At 44.7% G+C, this 18,861-nt stretch overlaps 1 protein-coding gene across 1 annotated transcript in view; it reads right to left on the bottom strand.

The window, feature by feature from the left end:
- The window catches only part of RALGAPA2 (Ral GTPase activating protein, alpha subunit 2 (catalytic)), a 283,032-nt gene that overhangs the window by 178,341 nt on the left and 85,830 nt on the right, over positions 1–18,861 (bottom strand). The window contains exons 15-17 of the mRNA XM_010836602.1: positions 14,758–14,869; positions 12,380–12,617; positions 8,831–9,001 (exon numbers count right to left, since the gene is read on the bottom strand). Coding sequence (XP_010834904.1) covers positions 8,831–9,001; positions 12,380–12,617; positions 14,758–14,869 — 521 coding nt within the window. The remainder of the gene's footprint in view (positions 1–8,830; positions 9,002–12,379; positions 12,618–14,757; positions 14,870–18,861) is intronic.

The raw sequence follows: 18,861 nt of genomic DNA on the forward strand, positions 1-18,861 counted from the left end.
CCTGGGTGTTCATTGGAAGGACTGATGCTGAAACTCCAATACTCTGGCCACCTCATGCGAAGAGTTGACTCATTGGAAAAGACCCTGACACTGGGAGGGATTGGGGGCAGGAGGAGGAGGGGACAACAGAGGATGAGATGGCTGGATGGCATCACCAACTCGATGCACATGAGTTTGAGTGAACTCTGGGAGTTGATGATGGACAAGGAGGCCTGGTGTGCTGCGATTCATGGGATCGCAAAGAGTCGGACACGACTGAGTGACTGAACTGAACTGAACATTGATACCATGGGGTCACAAAGTGTCAGACATGATTGAGTAACTAACACTACTACTACTGCTGAAACTCAACATTCATAAAACGAATATCATGGCATCGGATCCCATCACTTCATGGCAAGTAGAAGGAGAAAAAATGGAAACAGTGGCAGATTGTATTATCTTGGGCTTCAAAATCACTGTGGATGGTGACTGCAGCCATGAAAGTAAAAGATGCTTGCTCCTTAGAAGAAAAGCTATGACAAACCTAGACAGCATATTTAAAAGCAGAAACATCACTTTGCCAGCAAAGGTCCATATAGTCAAAGCTATGGTTTTCCCAGTAGTCATGTATGGATGTGAGAGGTGGACCATAAAGTATGCTGAGCACTTAGGAATTGATGCTTTGAACTGTGGTGTTTGAGATGACTCGAGAGTCCCTTGGACTGCAAGGATATCAAACCAGTCCATCCTAAAGGAAATCAACCCTGAATACTCACTGAAGGACTGATGCTGAAGCTGAAACTCCAATACTTTGGCCACCTGATGTGAAGAGCTGACTCACTAGAAAAACCCTGATGCTGGGAAAGATTGAGGACAGGAGGAGAAGGGGGCAGGAGAGGATAAGATGGTTAAACAGCATCACTGACTCAATGGACACGAAGTTTGAGCAAACTTTGAGAGATAGTGAAGGACAAGGAAGCCTGGTGAGCTGTAGTCCATGGGATTGCAAAGAGTTGGACATGACTTAGTCATTAAATAACAACACTGATAGGCAAATATCAAGGTAGAGGATTATCTGATGTGCAAAACAGAAATAGGACAGTCTAAGTTACATAAAAAGGACATTATAAATGCTGGGAGGTCTGATGCAGTCTCTGTTTTGAATATTACACCATTCAAATCACTTCAAAGCAATGAATCCTATCTCAGAATCACCAGATTACGCACATTCTCTCAAGCAGGACTAACCTAGTAACCCAAACTCTAAAAGCACCAACTTTTTAGCTTCTTGAGAGGCTACATTACGCAACGCCCATTACTAAATCACTGCTTTCTAAAGCTCATTCAAAGCACTAAAAAATGATCAAATAAGGGCTGATTTCATTTTTCCCCACTGAAAGAAGAGTTAGTGTGATTAAATTAAGTGTGCAAACTCTTCAGAAACTTCAATTTATCCCAAACGTCTGACTACTTTTCAAAGACATTTCATTCACTCTCTAATTTGAGGCTTCCTTAATCCATCTTACTAAACAGACTGAGACTCATTCTTCAATTACCAAAATTTCGGGTTCTGTTTACTCCTCATACGAGGTTGCACAAGCAAAATTAATCATGTAGTTTCCTAACTTTTAAAACACTGGCCACAAACCAACTTGACCCTATAAAAAGCACAAGAGACATAAATCAATTCAACATCTTGACGTGTCCCACAAGGACGCTGGGGACCCTGTTCATAAGCACGTCCCGACAACCCGGTGCTACCTGGAAGCCATAAAGCCAGATGCAGGGGCAGCAAAGTGAGGCTTTCAATCAGGCCCCATTAAGCCTCCTTTGGAACAAAAGAAGATCATGACCCTCTAATTACAACCATTATAATATTCTCCAAAGAAACATAAAGCCTACCATCTGCATGGCCTGTGCTACAGATTGATAAATGTCTGAACATAAAAGCAGTTAAAAGTGCAAAACAGCTGGAAAGAACTGTTTCCATCGAAGAGAATAAAAAAAGGAAGTCACTGAAACTGCCAGTTTCACCCTCAACGTGTTCTTTTATGCAGCTATTCATACGAATTAACAGGATACAGGTGGTCGTGACTGTCCCAGAATTCTGCTGTGATCAAATAAGGCATCCCAAAGGGATCAGAATAAGACATCAGAGTGGATGAAGGTAAGAAATTGTCTACTGGTTATATTATTAAAACACATGTTGGTGAGACAAGAAACAAAACCAAGAAACGTTAACCTAAAAGAACACAAAGTTAGCCGATTGTCATCTATAGTAAAGAGGGGCAACTTTAAAAGTGTCTGTAGGACTTCCCCGGAGGTCCAGTGGTTGGGAATCTGCCTGCCAGTGCAGGGAACACAGGAACAACAAGGGAAGCCCTCCCAATGAGAAGCCCTCACACTGCAAGTGAAGAGGAGCCCCTGCTCGCTGCAGGAGAAAGCCTGAGTACAGCAATGAAGACCCAGCACAGCCAAACATAAAAAAAGTGTCTGTGTATTATGCACACACGGATGTATGCCTAGCCGACTATATCTGTATTTAGCAACAGGTTAGCAAGATAAGCCAGCACCAGAGTTTAAAATGGAGCACACATTTAATCCTCTCGTGGGCCAACCCACGGGGGACATAAAATCTCCTACTGAGGACTGACACACGTCGTTTCTGGGCCCAGGCCTTTAATACAACAGTCACCCAGGACCGTGGATCACTTTACTAGTACAGCAGACATGGCATCAGACGAGGGAAGAGCTTGCAAACTGTGGTTTGCAGATGAAACATCAGCAAATCATCCTCAAAGTCACTGTACCGCTAGGTCCTTTTCGCCCTAAAACCAGGAGGAGGATGGTGAAGGCACAGAAACATAGACCAAGCACGGCCTGCTTCATTCCACCCTAAATCGAGATCTCTCAAGCCTCAGTACCATTGATATTTTGGGTCAGAGGGCTCTCTGCAGCAGCCTTGTCCATTGTAAGACGGTTAGCGGCATCCATTTCCTGGACACAGGGAGCAGGACCCTGGCTTGATGACTACCAAAGTCACCAGACACTGCTAAATGTTCTTGGGGGGCAAATCGTCCCCAGTTGAGAATCCCTGCTTGAAATCTTATTCAACTTCTGTTGGAACTGTGTACATACATATGGGAATTGAGAACCTGAGTCAACTAACATATAATAATGATTGAGGGAAAAAAACCTCCAAAATGAGATTACTAACAGGAAGAGATTTCTTGTGAGAACATATTCTGGGCAAACTATTTTAAAAAACTTAAACAAAATGGAGTGGGGGAAAAAATGGGATGTGAAAAAGGAACACTTTTTACCTTATGGGCATATATCAGCCACATAGAAAGCAAAACTAATTAAAATACTTTTTTAATCATCTCCAGGTTGGAGTTTTTTTTTTTTTAAACCAAATTGTGAAGCAGTTAAATGTTCATCAGTGATTTAACTGACTGGTGACCATCTTCTCATGTACCATTCTTACTATTTTCCACCTTCAATATTTACTAGACAAAAAGAGCTTTCTAAGAAACGCAGTTCTTATTCTTCTATCATATTCTAGAAGTAAGTAACATGACATTTTATGTATTCATCAAGGGTATGTTGCTGTGCTAAACCAGAGTATGACATGATTTATTGCCACTCAAAGCCACAATTAAGCTATCTCCAATATTAAATAGATACTAATCTATAATACTATCTTTCTGAGACCAAAAGGACATGAAAACACTTCCCTCTTCAGTAAGAAGATTCATTTTGGGATCACAGAGAAATAAGTAGACACAGACCTAATTATTCACTATAAATCCTTTTGTTAAGGTGTCCATGCTAATAATTACTTTTGATGCGACAACATCTTAATAAACCAGAAAGGGCAACTATATAAACAATATGTAGCTGAACTCAATTTTAACTGGCTAAAGGCCGGGAATAACATTTCTTTTGAAAATTAGCAATTTTCACCATTGTTATTTTTTTTACTCAAATTGTTTTTACTACTCATTGTTATTTTTCATACTCAATAATCAGTATGAATCTGTGTAAACTGATCATTATTTTATACATGAATATGATTTATTCACTCCAAGGAACTCTAGCCTGCATAACTTTTCCAGTTCATTCATTCTGAGGGAGGCCCAGCAAACACACTAACATTGGCAGGCTCAGAACCACTGTAGAATTTTACGAAGATTCCCTTCCACTCTATAGGCTCCATATACAAGGCACACAAGGCTGGCATCACTGTTTTCCCCTCTTAAAACTATGGTTCTCTGGACATGTGGACACAAGGGGAGAAGGGGAGGGTGGGATGAATTGAGAGAGTAGCATTGACATATATATACCACTGTGTGTAAAACAGCTAGTGGGAACCTGGTGTATAAAATAAGGAACTCAGCTTGGTGCTCTGTGATGACATAGAGCAGTGGGATGGGGGGGCAGGAGGAAGTCCAATAGGGAGGGGATATATGTATATACAGAGCCGATTCACTTCATTGTACAGCAGAAACTAACACAACATTGTAAATCAATTATATTCCAATAAAAAAAGAAAAAAAGTATGGTTCTCAGCTCAGAATGCAAAGCCCAGATGCAGAGATTCTGCTTGACTATTTAATTGCTACTGAGCATCTAACTACCTAGAAACAATTGACATTCTTTGAAAATAAACGCCAAGTGCAATGGCCAGGCACACATGCGTGAGGCGGGGATATTAACAAAGGAAGGCAGACCCAGGGGCGAGCGAGCAAGCAAGCGGGAGCAGCCCAGGGACACAGTGGGACAGAAGAGACAGTATTACAGTACCTGACAGCCTGTGGGAGCAAGAAGAGTAAGAGAGACCAGGGAAGAGAGCGCTCACGGTGTGGAGGAGGAGTGGGACGCTTTTAGTAGCGGGCAAAGCCTCAGAGAGGTGGGCACAGTTGCTGATAGACTGGCTTCGCTTAGCTTCCAGGAGAGACAAAGCAACAGAGTCAAGTGTCAGAAGAACATCAAGATCTTTCACTTCTTCCTTTTCCTTATTATTACTATTTTTCTGGGCTCGCTTTAAATATTCAAAGGAGGTCACTTCAGACTTTAAAGGAAGTTGGCACAACACACAGGATTTAATGATAAGTCTCTAAATACAGCCAACTTTCAGTCACGCTGATGGCGAGGAGAACGGGCCATTCACAAATGATTGATCTCCGTTTTGGAATGCCTTGTGTGTTGAGCCTTTCCTTTTTTTTTCTGCTGTGTATCAGATTTGCGTTTGGGTCGTCTGTTTACTTGGGCAGACGTTATAACCAGTTTTCTCTTCTAAAAGGACCCAAACAAAAAGACCATGGTGAGGGAGGGAAGAATCTAACTTAAGATAAAAACTGTTTCATAAATAATCAGGCTTACTGAGAGACGACTGCATTTAAAAGCAAATCACTTCAATTATTCTAAAGCTCAAGAACACATAAAAGTCAACTTGCAGACTCAAGGATCTGACATTTGGGAAAAAAAGTTAAAATCTTCATGAAACACAGCCTTTGAAATCACACTTTATGCTGATTAAGTCCATAATTTCTTACTACAAACTTTAGGATGTTCTTAACTTTTCTATATACTATATATTGCTACTGAAAACCATTTGAGGAAATGAATGGACGTAAGGAGAGAATACGCCTCATACATATGAAACCATCATCAGGAAAACCAGTTTAGTCTTTAAAACACAACTAGGAAGGTTCACTTACTGTATTATTTCCACATGATTTTATTTAACATTAATGAAATAGACCTACAAATGGTAGTGAGGCTTTTGCAAAAAGCAAACTTCTTACTTTTCCTGTCTTTTCCCCACTCTCTGACTACCAGAATTCCCAGCTCTAGAGAACTGTCTGCAATGCATAATCATAAACATGTTAGATACTATTTAGGTGAAGACAACTTCTGTGTAAACATCAAACTAACTTGACTTCAAATTTCCTGAAAGATGTGTCCATGTCTCAATGTCAGGGATGCTTCATTTTAAAAGTTTTCCTTTTATAAATCAAATAATTGTGCATTTTTCCAAAATTGATCACTAGATATTTTAGAAATAATAAAATATAGGTTATTTTGTGTGAAAATCTGCTTTAACCATTCACTTTAGACATGTAAGGTTTTAGCATCATTCACACTCAGGAAAACAAGGTCAACTTTTTAATTCTCTAAGATTCTCCCTGCCTGTCCTTTTAAGGTGCAAAAGAGTTAATTCTCTGTTAAATTAATCATCATTTCCTCACTCCACAATTGCTGATTTTATATTTCCCTCTCGCCACTATCACTGACATTTTCTCAGTCTAAGTATAGTCTGTGGGGCAAACTAGAATAATCTTATAATATTCTCTTACTGGGATTAGAAAAAAAGACACTTTCAAATAGGTCTTCCATAATAAACATCTTCATGCTAACAGTGCAAAACCTAATGTCATGAGCTGCTGTTCCCTCATTAAAAGGGGGCCTCTACACAACCAAAATCTACCATGAGAATATTCTGGGCCTCCTCAGAAGACTAAAGATAAGTAAAAAAAAAAAACTGAAGTGAGTAAAAATTCTAATATGTAGTCTAGATAGATTACTTTTATAAAACAGTATGATATAGTAAAATCTTCAAAAATCATTGTCTTCACAGGCAACAAAAAAAGTCATAATATTTTAAAATTTTAAAAATATAAAATAGGAAATACACATATATTCATTGTTGTTGTTCAGTCACTTTAGTTGTGTCTGACTCTTTGCTACCCTATGGGCTATATAGCCCATCAGGTTCCTCTGTCCACGGGATTTTCCAGGCAAGAATACTGGAGTGGGCTGCCATGTGTATAAAATATTGGGTTGGCAAAAAAGTTCATTTGTGCTATTCTGTAAGATTCTATGGAAAATCCAAACAACCTTTTTGGCCAACCCGATACAAGAAGATAATAGATCTGTCCAACTCAATAGCTCTCATCTTCACTATCTGTTAAAGGTTAGGGTTCTAAGTGTTTTTGACTGAATGACTCCTACAAAGGTCAGGTTTATGGTTTTGAAGTGACACACTCTACAAGCGCCTTTACTTGATTTTACTTGTTTTTGCATGGCTTCTCAGGCAATTGAGAACACTGCCAAACAGGCACAGAGGATTTTCTAAAACCTACCAGCACCTCTACTGTATGGTTGGTCTAGAATACCTGTTGAAAAACGAAAGTGCAATCTCTCCTACGGCTGTGCTTTGGCCAAGTAGTGGCATATAGAACATGCAACATAGAATCATTTGTCTATGTTAACATGTGAGAGGGTTTCCCTGGACGCTCAGCCGGTAAAGAATCCACCTGCAAGGCAGGAGACCCCAGTTCAATCCCTGGGAGAAGGGAATGGCTTACCCACTCTAGTATTCTTGGACTTCCCTGGTGGCTCAGACAGTAAAGAATCTGCCTGTGATTCGGGAGACCTGGGTTCAACCCCTGGGTCGGGAAGATGCCCTGGAGAAGGAATGGCAACCCGTGTTTTAAAAAGTGCTTTGAATGAGCACTTTTGTCCCCTTCCCCTCTGTAATTCAGGGGTTGAGAGGGGCAACAGGCAGTGTGGGAGGCCCAAGCATGGCATGAACTCCTATTCTGATCCCTTTCAAGGACCCAGTGGTGGAAGAGAGAGAAGAAACTCTTGGATGAGAAAGGAAATAGGTGAGTGAGCCTTCCCAAAGCTGCCTGTTTCCGGGAACTGGGTCTCTCCTCAGGGAGAGGATAAAGGAAGCAGTAAATGAGGGATAATGACCCACAAATATTATCGGAAAAACAATGAGGCAGTTAGGGTTAACGTGTAATATATTTTCATAAAAACAACAGGATTCTAAGGCATCTGTTGGAAGCCTTGACTGAGCACTGGAAATTATGCAGAGTGTCAATGAATCTTTGGTTTATGATCAGAGGAAATTGTGACTTTCTCTCTGTAGTCAACATGCTGAGTATCAATTTCAATTGCATGGCATTATTGATGTGAAAAGCAAACCTACATGAATCTGTCTTAACTTTGGCTTTGTTTTTGATGTGGACCATTCTTAAAGTCTTTACTGAATTTGTTTCAATGTTGCTTCTGTTTCATATTTTTGTTTTTCTTGGCTGTGAAGCATGTGGGATCTTTAGGACAGGGACTGAACCTGCATCCCTTGCCCTGGAAGGTGACGTCTTAACCACTGGACTGCCACGTAAGTCCCAGACAGGAATCTGTCACTGGGAGGGCTTGGAGCTTTACTTGTTCTTATTAAATACTGTATACAAGCTCACACTAAAGAGTTCTCTCTTTTAAGAATAAAGTGTAGCAACGGTGTGATTAACGGGAGGTTCCCATTCAAGTTCTTATTCATTCTAACTGACTGTATGGTCGTGTAAACAAACATGTAAGGTGCCATTTTCCTAAGAAGCAGAAAACGTAGATTCTTCCTCCAGTCCTGAAAACTAAAGCCTTAATCTCCTTTTCTTTGGTGGACTAAGTTTCCACGCTGTCTTAAGATGAACACTGAACAACAACGCAGCCGGCTGTGCAATTACCAAGAATCCATCTTCCTCAAGATTCAAACAAAACGCCAATTTTCTCTCTTTTGCACCAAACATCTCACTTGATATTCACATCTCAAGTTCTTTATCATGATGCAGAATTTAGAAATAAATAGTAAAAACCACGATTTGGAAAAGTAGACAGAAAGCTGAAAAGATATAGTGACATCTCAGTCAGTAAAAGGCCTCGTACTTTAAGTTCTGAGTGGAATTTTAAAGCTGTAAAAAAAATCCTTATAAATCCATTAAAATCCTATAATTCCTATACATCCATTCCATGGAGAAATACTAGGACTTGCGCTTACCGGTTGCCTTCTGGCGGACAACGTTTCTGGCTTTCTCGACCCCTGGCGCCCCGGACGTGGTGGCGCTCCTGAATCTCATGGGCTCGGCCACGGCCACGTCGGGGTGGCTCCGCCAGCTCAGAGAAAAGGACCTCCCCACGGTGCTTCCTTTCTGAGAATCTGGAACACAGCCTATGAGACGAGAAACACAATCCAGGGGCTGGTTTCTTCATGATTCCTCCCCTAGCCCGTGCCGCTCAGCAAACCCCCTACATAGAGTGACGTATAATCAGCAGGTTCTCCTGCAGCAGACTGGGTACCACTTCCTACACTGCAATTTAGGAGGTGAGTCATCCATCAGGCAACTGAAAATTCCTGTTGCCAAAGTATTTTTCAAGCCCCTTCAGTGGCCTCAAGAAAATTCTCCTATCTTCACAGCACTCATTCCGGTGTACAAAAACATGAACACATCTTTCTCAATGTAAGAACAATGTCAAATGAACTATACCACTGCTCCCTGTGTGTGTTAGTCGCTCAGGCGTGTCTGACTCTTTTCAATCCCTTGGACTATAGCCCACCAGGCTTCTCTGTCCATGGAATTTTTCAGGCAAGAATACTGGAGTGGGTTGCCATTTCCTTCTCCAACTACTGCTCCTGGGACACTCCAAAAAATGCTTCTATAAACCAGAAAACGAGAGATCACTGATTTTAGAGCAGTATTCTGTCCTGCAGACGCAAACCTCTCCACAAATCCCCGAGAGAAATGCATGCCCATGAACTCTAATTATAGTCAAGTGAGCAAAGTCAATGAAATGCTAAAAACAATACAAAAATCCTTTTTAAGTGAAGCTCCGAAACAGTAAAATGTTGAAGATCTGGGATTCATCTTTTCTCCTCTCATACTGCTCTAGACAAATATATCAAGTGAGTGGTCAGGGATCAAACGGATACAGAAGAAAAGAGAAAGAGACACTTAGAGGGTTCTGGGCACATGGCTGGCGGATGCCACCTGTGGCTCATTTGCACACCCAGATTCTTCTGAGAGTGTACTTTGTTTCCGCAAGTCTACTGCTTATACAGCAAGGATTTCTACAGTAAATATTTATATCCATTTTTGGAATAAAGCAACATGAATAAATCAGAAATATTTGTCATGGTCATTAAATAACCAAATTTGTTCTGTATCTGTCCATAAATAGCATTTTTTTTAAGTTGTTTACCTTCCCAAGACAAGCTTATCTCTGACAAGCCTAGGAATCTGTGTTCACACGGTGGATGGGAAGAGAATATTCTGGGGGTTCAAAGGGAGGGAGGATTATAAGAATTTGAGGAGTTGGGGAATGTGCTGAGTTTTGAGAAGATCCTTACTTTGTCTCAGCCACTCCCTCTATCCTGAAAGGCATCCTCGTCAGGTAGACTCTGCTGGGCTGAGACCCACAGTCTTAGGAAACCAAGTTCTTGGATAGAAGCATCCTGACCCTCCTGGACTCTGGGTTTACACAGAGACCCTCAGAGCTGCTACAGAGGTCACTACAGAGGCCCAGGGCCCAGGCTCTGGGCTCCCTGCCCTGACTTCATCCCATATCTCCACTCTTGTATATTTTTTTTAAAGAAGGGGCTCTGTATAGCTTCAACGAGGGAGGAACAAAAAGGGATCTTCTGCCTAAAGTATGTAAAGACATCATTGCAGTAGACAGTCTAAACCTAAACTGGGATTGGACAGTTTCACTGGAATGCCCCAGACCTCAACTAGCTAGTTTTGGTTTCTCACTGACTTGCTCTTACTAATTGATGCCCCTGGGAGCTACTCACAGATGGCAGTGGAGACATTCTAGGAACCAGTCATGTTAATTACATGTCTCTGCGGCTAACGAATCATTATAATTGGTTCGCACTTCCTGTATCCCACATCCTCTGTCATCCTTTCCCCCACTGACTCTAAGCTCCAACACATTACATACTTTGGCAGCAAACACTGGCCAAGCAGAGATCTGAAATACACTTGAGAATGGGCTTGCCCTCCCGCTGCTCCTGGACCCCTAAGCCATTAGGTGAACAGCTTGAGCAAGCCTGCAGGGGTGAGGAAGCGTGTTTAGCCCCTTCACCTCCACTACTGCAGTTGACAGCTGGCCAGCCCGACAGCAGAGCTGTGAGCAGGTCACAGCCCGGCTGATGGCAGGTGCAGCTGTGAGGCCAGCAGATCCATCCCAGGGAGGCCAACCCCGACTGCCAATCCATAAAATCATAATTTAAATAAACAGTGCTATTTGAAGCCATTATATTTTGGGGTTCTTTGTCACATGGCAAAGCTAACTGACACAACCTACGCTAAGACCATTGTGGAGGTTGCAGTTGACCACGCCAGATATCATACCCTTCGGGAGTCTTTGGAGGAAAAACTCCTCTCAGATCCTGGGACCTGGAAAAGCCAGGCAGGTAGGCTGTTCACACCTTCTGCCCTCGGTGATGCTCTGATGCTACCCTGTTGATGATCAGAGTCAAATCTGCCCCCTCCCTGCCTCCCCGTGCAGCCCTGAGGCTCTTCACCTGCATCCTTGCATTTTATCCACCTGCTGCAGCTCCAACACTGTTCATTCTGTCCCAGCATCCTTACATACTTTATCTACTGCATTACATGTATTTCTATGAGCAGACTCAAAATGGTTACATAATAAGCTGGAGGACAGGGAATTAACCCAAGGACTGTGTCACAGCCTTAAAAAACGTTAACAAGGATGGACTTCCAAAGTGTCATCTCAACAGACACCATCACTGATGTTCCCAGCTGGATCTGACTCCAAGTCTCACTATAGTTCTCACCCTGAAACAGAACAAAGCTAAACAACTCCATGGGAAGCACTGAATCCTCCACCTTCCCCATGAAGGTAGCAGAAAGATGACAAATATTGGGGTGTCTTGAGCGGGACTTGTCTGGCTTTGATTTCCAGCTTTACCACTTCTTAGCTGTGTGACCCCTCAAACGAGCCGATCACTATGGACTCTGTTCTTGAGTGTCTGATCTGTGATGTGGGGAGAGTGGCATGCATTTCACAGCCTCCTGTGAGGGTGACAGCAGAGAAGGTGTCCCCGCCTCCACTGCTATCACTACAGCTCTCAGTTCTCCTCCTCCCTCCTCCTTCCCCCACAGCCCCTGCATCCATCTATCATCCTTAGGAAGGGGACACAGAGCTAGGATATGTGACTGAATGCCACTGTTAAAAAGACACCATTGGTTCAGCTGATGCAATTCCATGCAATGATTGCCTGGAGTTTAATATACACTCCTACTCAGCCTCGGACTTCTCAGGTGGTGCTAGTGGTAAAGAACCCGCCTGGCAATGCAGGAGACATGGAGACGTGGGTTCGATCCCTTGGTCAGGAAGATCCCCTGGAGGAGGGCATGGCAACCCACATCAGTGTTCTTGCCTGGGGAATCCCTTGGACAAAGGGGCCTGGCGGGCTACAGTCCATAGGGTCGGAAAGAGTAGGACATGACTGGAGCGACTTAGCATGCATGCATACACTCAGCTCAGACACCTGGGGTCACCAGAGGGGCCAGAGATGGAATACCTTTGCCTCGCTGTTTCTTTTCCTTCTGTTCACTTAACTTGTCCAGAGGTAGATTGGTCATCTCAACTCCGTACACAGTCCTGGCCAGCACAGCCGTCAAGGAGTCCATGATGCTGGCCCATTCGTGGATCAGCTCCTCCCAGTCCGTGAGGGAGGAGAGCACCCCGAGAAAGTCGTCCCAGAGCTCCCGGGAGACGTACACACAGAGGTTTGCTCGGATCCAGGCCACTATGAGCGTCTGAAAATGATGGATCGATGAAAGAATTCAATTGTCACTTGGAAGAAGTGTGCTTTTGACAAAATACTTAAAATTACTATTAGTATGGTGAAAGTGAAAGAGGAGAGTGAAAAAGTTGGCTTAAAGCTCAACATTCAGAAAACAAAGATCATGGCATCCAGTCCCATCACTTCATGGCAAATAGATGGGGAAACAGTGGAAACAGTGGCAGACTTTATTATTTTGGGTTCCAAAATCACTGCAGATGGTGACTGCAGCCATGAAATTAAAAGACGCTTACTCCTTGGAAGGAAAGTTATGACCAACCTAGACAGCATATTAAAAAGCAGAGACATTACTTTGCCAACAAAGGTCCATCTAGTCAAGGCTATGGTTTTTCCAGTGGTCATGTATGGATGTGAGAGTTGGACTGTGAAGAAAGCCAAGCGCCAAAGAATTGATGCTTTTGAACTGTGGTGCAGGAGAAGACTCTTGAGAGTCCCTTGGAGTACAAGGAGATCCAACCAGTCCATTCTAAAGGAGATCAGTCCTGGGTGTTCATTGGAAGGACTAGTGCTAAAGCTGAAACTCCAGTACTTTGGCCACCTCATGCGAAGAGTTGACTCATTGGAAAAGACTCTGATGCTGGGAGGGATTGGGGGCAGAAGGAGAAGGGGACAACAGAGGATGAGATGGCATTACCGACTCGATGGACATGAGTTTGAGTAAACTCCAGGAGTTGGTGATGGACAGGGAGGCCTGGCGTGCTGGGATTCATGGGGTCACAAAGAGTCAGACACGACTGAGCGACTAAACTGAACTGAAGTAGAATTTTAAAGTAAAAAGTGTTTTGGGTATTGAGTTTAATTTCTGAAAATGCATCTGGTCAATGGCAATCAAGACTTGAGCTACTGTGAAATCAGTTATCATTTTGAACAAAGATACTGATTCAAAACGATGCTAGTATCTGAGGCTAGTCCTGGCGGGACCTGGGGAGCCTGTTCTGTCTTCTGAGACACTCTTGCCCCCATCTCTGCAGGGACCTCTCCCACAGGTAAACCTCCACCTGCCCCAGCTCCTGCCTGACTTGCAGCAGATGACTCATGCAGACCCTCTGCCCACCAGGCCCCAGTCTTCTCAGCTCCTCCCCTGGATGCTGGACGGGCACCAAGGGGGCCCTGCTCTACCAGGCATGCCCCCCACCCTGCTCCCAGCCTCCTCCTCAACCTCTGTACTTCTGTTAACCCCACGTTACCTTGACCCCCTGCCCATCCAACTTCCCCAGCTCCTACCCATAAGCATGGAAACATGATCCAATCCTTACTTATCGCAAAAAAAAAAAAAAAAAACCAAAAAACCTCACAAAGTTACCTTGAATCCTGTGAACCCTGAAACCCTGAACCTCGAGCTACAGCCCTTTCTTCCCCTTTTGAAGCAAATTTATTAAAAGAACTGTCTGCACTCATCTATCTTCCACACTCAACCATGTTCCACACTCACTCCACCCTCTGCCAGCCCACCTTCCACCTGGGTCTTGGTCCCCATTCTCGTGGCTCCAGGGCCATCTGCTCACTGTTTAGCCCAGACATCTCTGCTGGCTTCCAGACCTTTCTATCTGCTCCCTGGTGGCCCACGTGCACGTCCTGTAGACACCATCCTTCACCTCCACCATCAGGGAGATGGCCTTCTTTCTCTGACACATCCCCTCTTCCCAGGTGATCCCACTCAGTCCTGAGGCTTTAAACACAATCGCTAAGCACACCGACAGCCCTCACAACTGCATTCCTATCTTAACATCTCCCATCCTATCCACACACCCGTGCTCTGTCCATCCTGCACCTCTTCAAATCTACCTGGCCTGAGACCAAGACCATCAGCACTTGTTGTCTTCCTAACTTCTAGTAACCTTAAGGAAATCAAAAGAGGAAGCAGATGGCAGAGAGGTGGGAAGGCCTAAAGGCCCAGCACTAACCATAAAGACTGATTACAACCCTCAAGAGAACATTCAAGAAGGAAATTTTCTAGTTAAATTTCTAGAAACTTTTTAAAGGCAGTCCAATTTTACTCTTGAAATTCTCAATGATTAAAACTGATTTGCTGAAAAAATCCGATTCATTTCTTACATTTGCAGTGTTTTAATTAAAAAAACAAAAAGACTTACCCTAAACAGTAACCCTGCCAAGCTCTGGGCAAACAAGTCCTTGATTTGTTTATCCTTTGGCTTCTGCATGACAGCTTCTGTTATCCTGAGCAGTATTTGCAACATCTGTTCCCTGGGGCACCCAAAATAAAAACTCATGTTATTAATCACACCTCCAAAGCACTCACATGTATAGGTACAAGAAATTCTTGTAAGAATTCAGCAAAATGGATAATCACGTGTTACTCAAAAGTATAAAAAACCCTGAGCACTGAAGAATTGATGCTTTTGAATTGTGGTGTTGGAGAAGACTCTTGAGAGTCCCTTGGACTGCAAGGAGATCCAACCAGTCCATCCTAAATGATATCAGTCCTGAATATTCATTGGAAGGACTGATGCTGAAGCTGAAACTCCAATACGTCGGCCACTTGATGCAAAGAACCAACTCATTGGAAAAGACCCTGATTCTGGGAAAGGTTAAAGGCAGGAGGAAAAAAGGATGACAGAGGATGAGATGGTTGGATGGCATCACCAACACGATGGACATGAGTCTGAGTAGGCTCCAGGAGTTGGTGATGGACAGGGAAGCCTGGCGTGCTGCAGTCCATGGGGTCGCAAAGAATTGGACATGACTGAGAGACTGAACTCAACTGAAGTGAATTCAAAAGTATCTGAATGCCAATTACAGAATGAACACCATACTTATCAAAATAAACTACTTTATGTTACCATGGTTCAACAAGTATATCTCCTATGCCCAAATCAACAGACAGGACCACAGGGGTCTCACCCCAGCCTGACTCCCTTCCCTTGTAAAAATGGGGGTGAGGCTGTTTCTCCAGCTGTATCGGCCCCTTGAAGGCACTCAGTGGAGAGCTGTGCTTAGGTGAACTTAAGCAGCACTCTTACATTTTCACATCCATGATTTTACCTAACCTGAGAAGTCTGACTATTGTGATGGAAAATAATGTGGACTTTCTGGGGAGGTCTGCAGCTGGCAGTGTCAGGTGGCCAAGCCCCACAGCACTCCCACAGGTAGGAAGGAGGGTTGGGAAGGGTCATCACTAGGTGCTCAGGCCATGGAGCTTTCTGCCTGGAAGACCCCAACTCTGTGCACAGCGCTGCCCCCCTCTACCGCTGAAGACTGTGGTCACCACACCTCCATCACAGCGCTCTATGGAGAAGGGGTTTTATGTGAAAGGTCTTTAAAGAGTATAAAACACTAGGGACAGGAAATAACACCTCCCATTGTGATTGCTGTTGTTCAGTCACTAAATCGTGTTTTCCTGATCCCATGGACTACAGCCTGCCAGGCTTCCCAAGATAGAACTCTGCATAGGCAGCAGTCTTCAGGGAAGAAAGCCCATATATTTCCTTTCTATATCATGGAGTCATTTATCCTGAGCTCTTTGTTGTTGTTCAGTCACTCATTTGTGTCTTCACGACCCCGTGGACTGCAGCACACCAGGCTTGCTGGTCCTTCACCAACTCCCAGAGTTTGCTCAAACTCACGTCCATTGAGTCCGTGATGCCATCCAACCATCTCATCCTTTGCCGTCCCCTTCTCCTCCTGCCCTCAATCCTTCCCAGCATCAGGGTCTTTTCCAACGAGTCAATTCTTCGCATCAGGTTGCCAAAGTATTGGAGCTTCAGCTTCAGCATCAGTCCTTCCAATGAATATTCAGGGTTGATTTTCTTCAGGATTTACTGGTTGGATCTCCTTTCAGTCCAAGGGACTCTCAAGAGTCTTCTCCAGCACCAGAGTTCAAAAGCATCAATTCTTTGGCACTCAGCTTTCTTTATGGCTCAACTCTGTGATATGGTGACAAATTCTCTCGCACAGCCAGAGGGCGTTTTTCTCTTACAGCTGAGTTACATCCTTCATGTGTTTCCCCAGATGCCATGGAAACAGAGAACAGGTTATCTTCTGCATAAGGGACAGAAATCACCAGGTCCCTTTAACTACTTGTTCAAGGTCTTGTGCATGAATCACTTGTTCATCCTTGGAACTTTGTGCTCATCAGCAATAAAACCAAGAATCGGTCCAGGTCGGATAATGAGATCTCAAATCTCGGTTCCTTTAGACCGCTCTCACGTTCCTGCATGTCGAAACAGTGTTTTCTATGAACACCGTGCTGGATCCCATTCTGCTACTCTAGGGTCTCCTGCCCTCCTGTGGGTGACCCTGTCTGACTCCCATCCCAGTCTCTGTAGGCACCCCCACTGAGCCTGCCCACCAGGCCCCTAATCCAGGGATCTTGCAAGCTCGGGAGAAGAGCTCTGGGGTCAGGCGGGCCTATGCACACATGCCTGGAACAGCTGGCAACTTTGAGGAGGACGAGGGAAGAAACGCTGCAGGGCTGGGGACAGCCGGTGGCCCACCCTGTCCAGGGTCCCCACGGCCTTGTCACAGCTGGAGGGCTGTGTGCCTTCTGTGATGCTCAAGTGAAAGAAAAAGAGCCCCATCCATACCATCTGGCAAACTGAGAACAAGAAAAATAGTAACTTTCCAATAAAACCCCAGTCCCAGTCACTGCTATCAACAACAGAGTCCTGACGGAAGCTTAGGGGGACACGGACAAGGGGACAGGTTTAACCTCTGAACCTGAGAAAACTTGGGAACCACAACATTCCCACACAGAGTCTCCTGGAAGAGAATGGGGGTGCAAAACGACCTCTGGTTTGGCAAATTCTTTGGTCACAGCTCTGACTTTCGCTTGCTCCTCTGTGTTTTGTGAAACACTGGCAGAGGTAGGCTGGGGAGGGTGGCGGTGGGGGGGGCAGCTCTTCCTGTCTCTTCGTTTTCTACTTCATCCTCATCTCTTTGCACACCTGCCCAGCCCCATACAAGCTGTCCCCTCTTTCGGAGTCACTTCTCAGCACCTCCCAGGCTACAGCCTGGTCTGGGCCACAGAGGCTGGGCTCCCCGCGCTGTCTCTCCTTCCCGTGGCACACAGGTACATTGGGTGGCGTCACATTCTCACATACAAGCGGAGGTGGCAGGAGCCTCCCTGCAGCCCGAGGGCCCTGGGCACTGGCTGCTCCCTCCCACCCACCTACTGCCCAGCATCCACCTCACCACACTGGGTGCTGTCTCGTCCTGCCTGGATCCACCAGGCCTGTGACCTGCAGTTCCTCCCCGTGGGGATGCTCTTCCTTCCTGGCCCCACTCAGAGAGGCCTCCCCAGCCTCCAGGCTGCCCACCCCAGCTCCACTGCTGGACCTGCTTGACCTGGCCCCTGGGTTCCTCACATCTCTCAGGCCCATGAGGACCGAGGCCCCTCAAAGGGCAGGGACCCGGTTCGTCGAGTTCACCCTCCATCCTCAGAGGAGAAAGCACCCAAGTTATTTAACGGATGAAAGAAGGGAGGGAGGGAATTCAGGGCTTGTCTGGTGCTTCAACACACAGGAGGGTCTGCTGCTGGGGGAATCAATCACGTTCCAGGCTATGCTCTGAGGACTTTTTTCTTGGTGAGTATTTTAATCTATACCAATATTTTGATTTTTTAAATACTTTTACCTGGAAATCTCTGAATTATTAAACAAACAGAGAGTTGTTTCATTTTCTAGAATTTTCACCCTCAAAAAGATGGTCAAAAATACCAAAATATTACTGACACTGGTACACAGAACTCATAAGAGTTTTCAAAGGAAAGAAAGGCATCAGAAACACTTGATACAGTTGGTGGAAGGGGCAGGCATTTCAGCCAAAAGCTGTCAGCGTCGCTCATACGTTCATCACTGACACAGCTGTGAACTCTTGTTAAAATCGCCTTGCTCACCCCTGTAATGTTTTAATGATGGCTTCTTGGTTTAAAAGTCTGGGAAAGATGACCCCAGAAGGTACAGCTTCCAATGATCCTTTTTTGATGCTGGGGGCTCCTGAATTTGTGAATGTTCTGCCCAGTCTGCTTCCTCCGGGCCCACCCCCTCCTCACCTGAGAAAGAGAAGGGCCAGACCTGATACCCCGGAGGTCCTGCTGGCTCAGACCTGCTGCATCCCTGTGATTTCCCCAGACAGACCCTCCCATGGCTCCCTGAGCGCCGGCTCCACCATCTAGACCATAGGCTGGAAATGGGGACCCCGAGCACTTCTCGGGGGCAGGTGCCCCCGAGGGTCTGACT

The sequence above is a fragment of the Bison bison genome, unplaced genomic scaffold (genome assembly GCF_000754665.1).
Source record: "Bison bison bison isolate TAMUID 2011002044 unplaced genomic scaffold, Bison_UMD1.0 scf7180017864063, whole genome shotgun sequence".
NCBI lineage: Eukaryota > Metazoa > Chordata > Mammalia > Artiodactyla > Bovidae > Bison > Bison bison.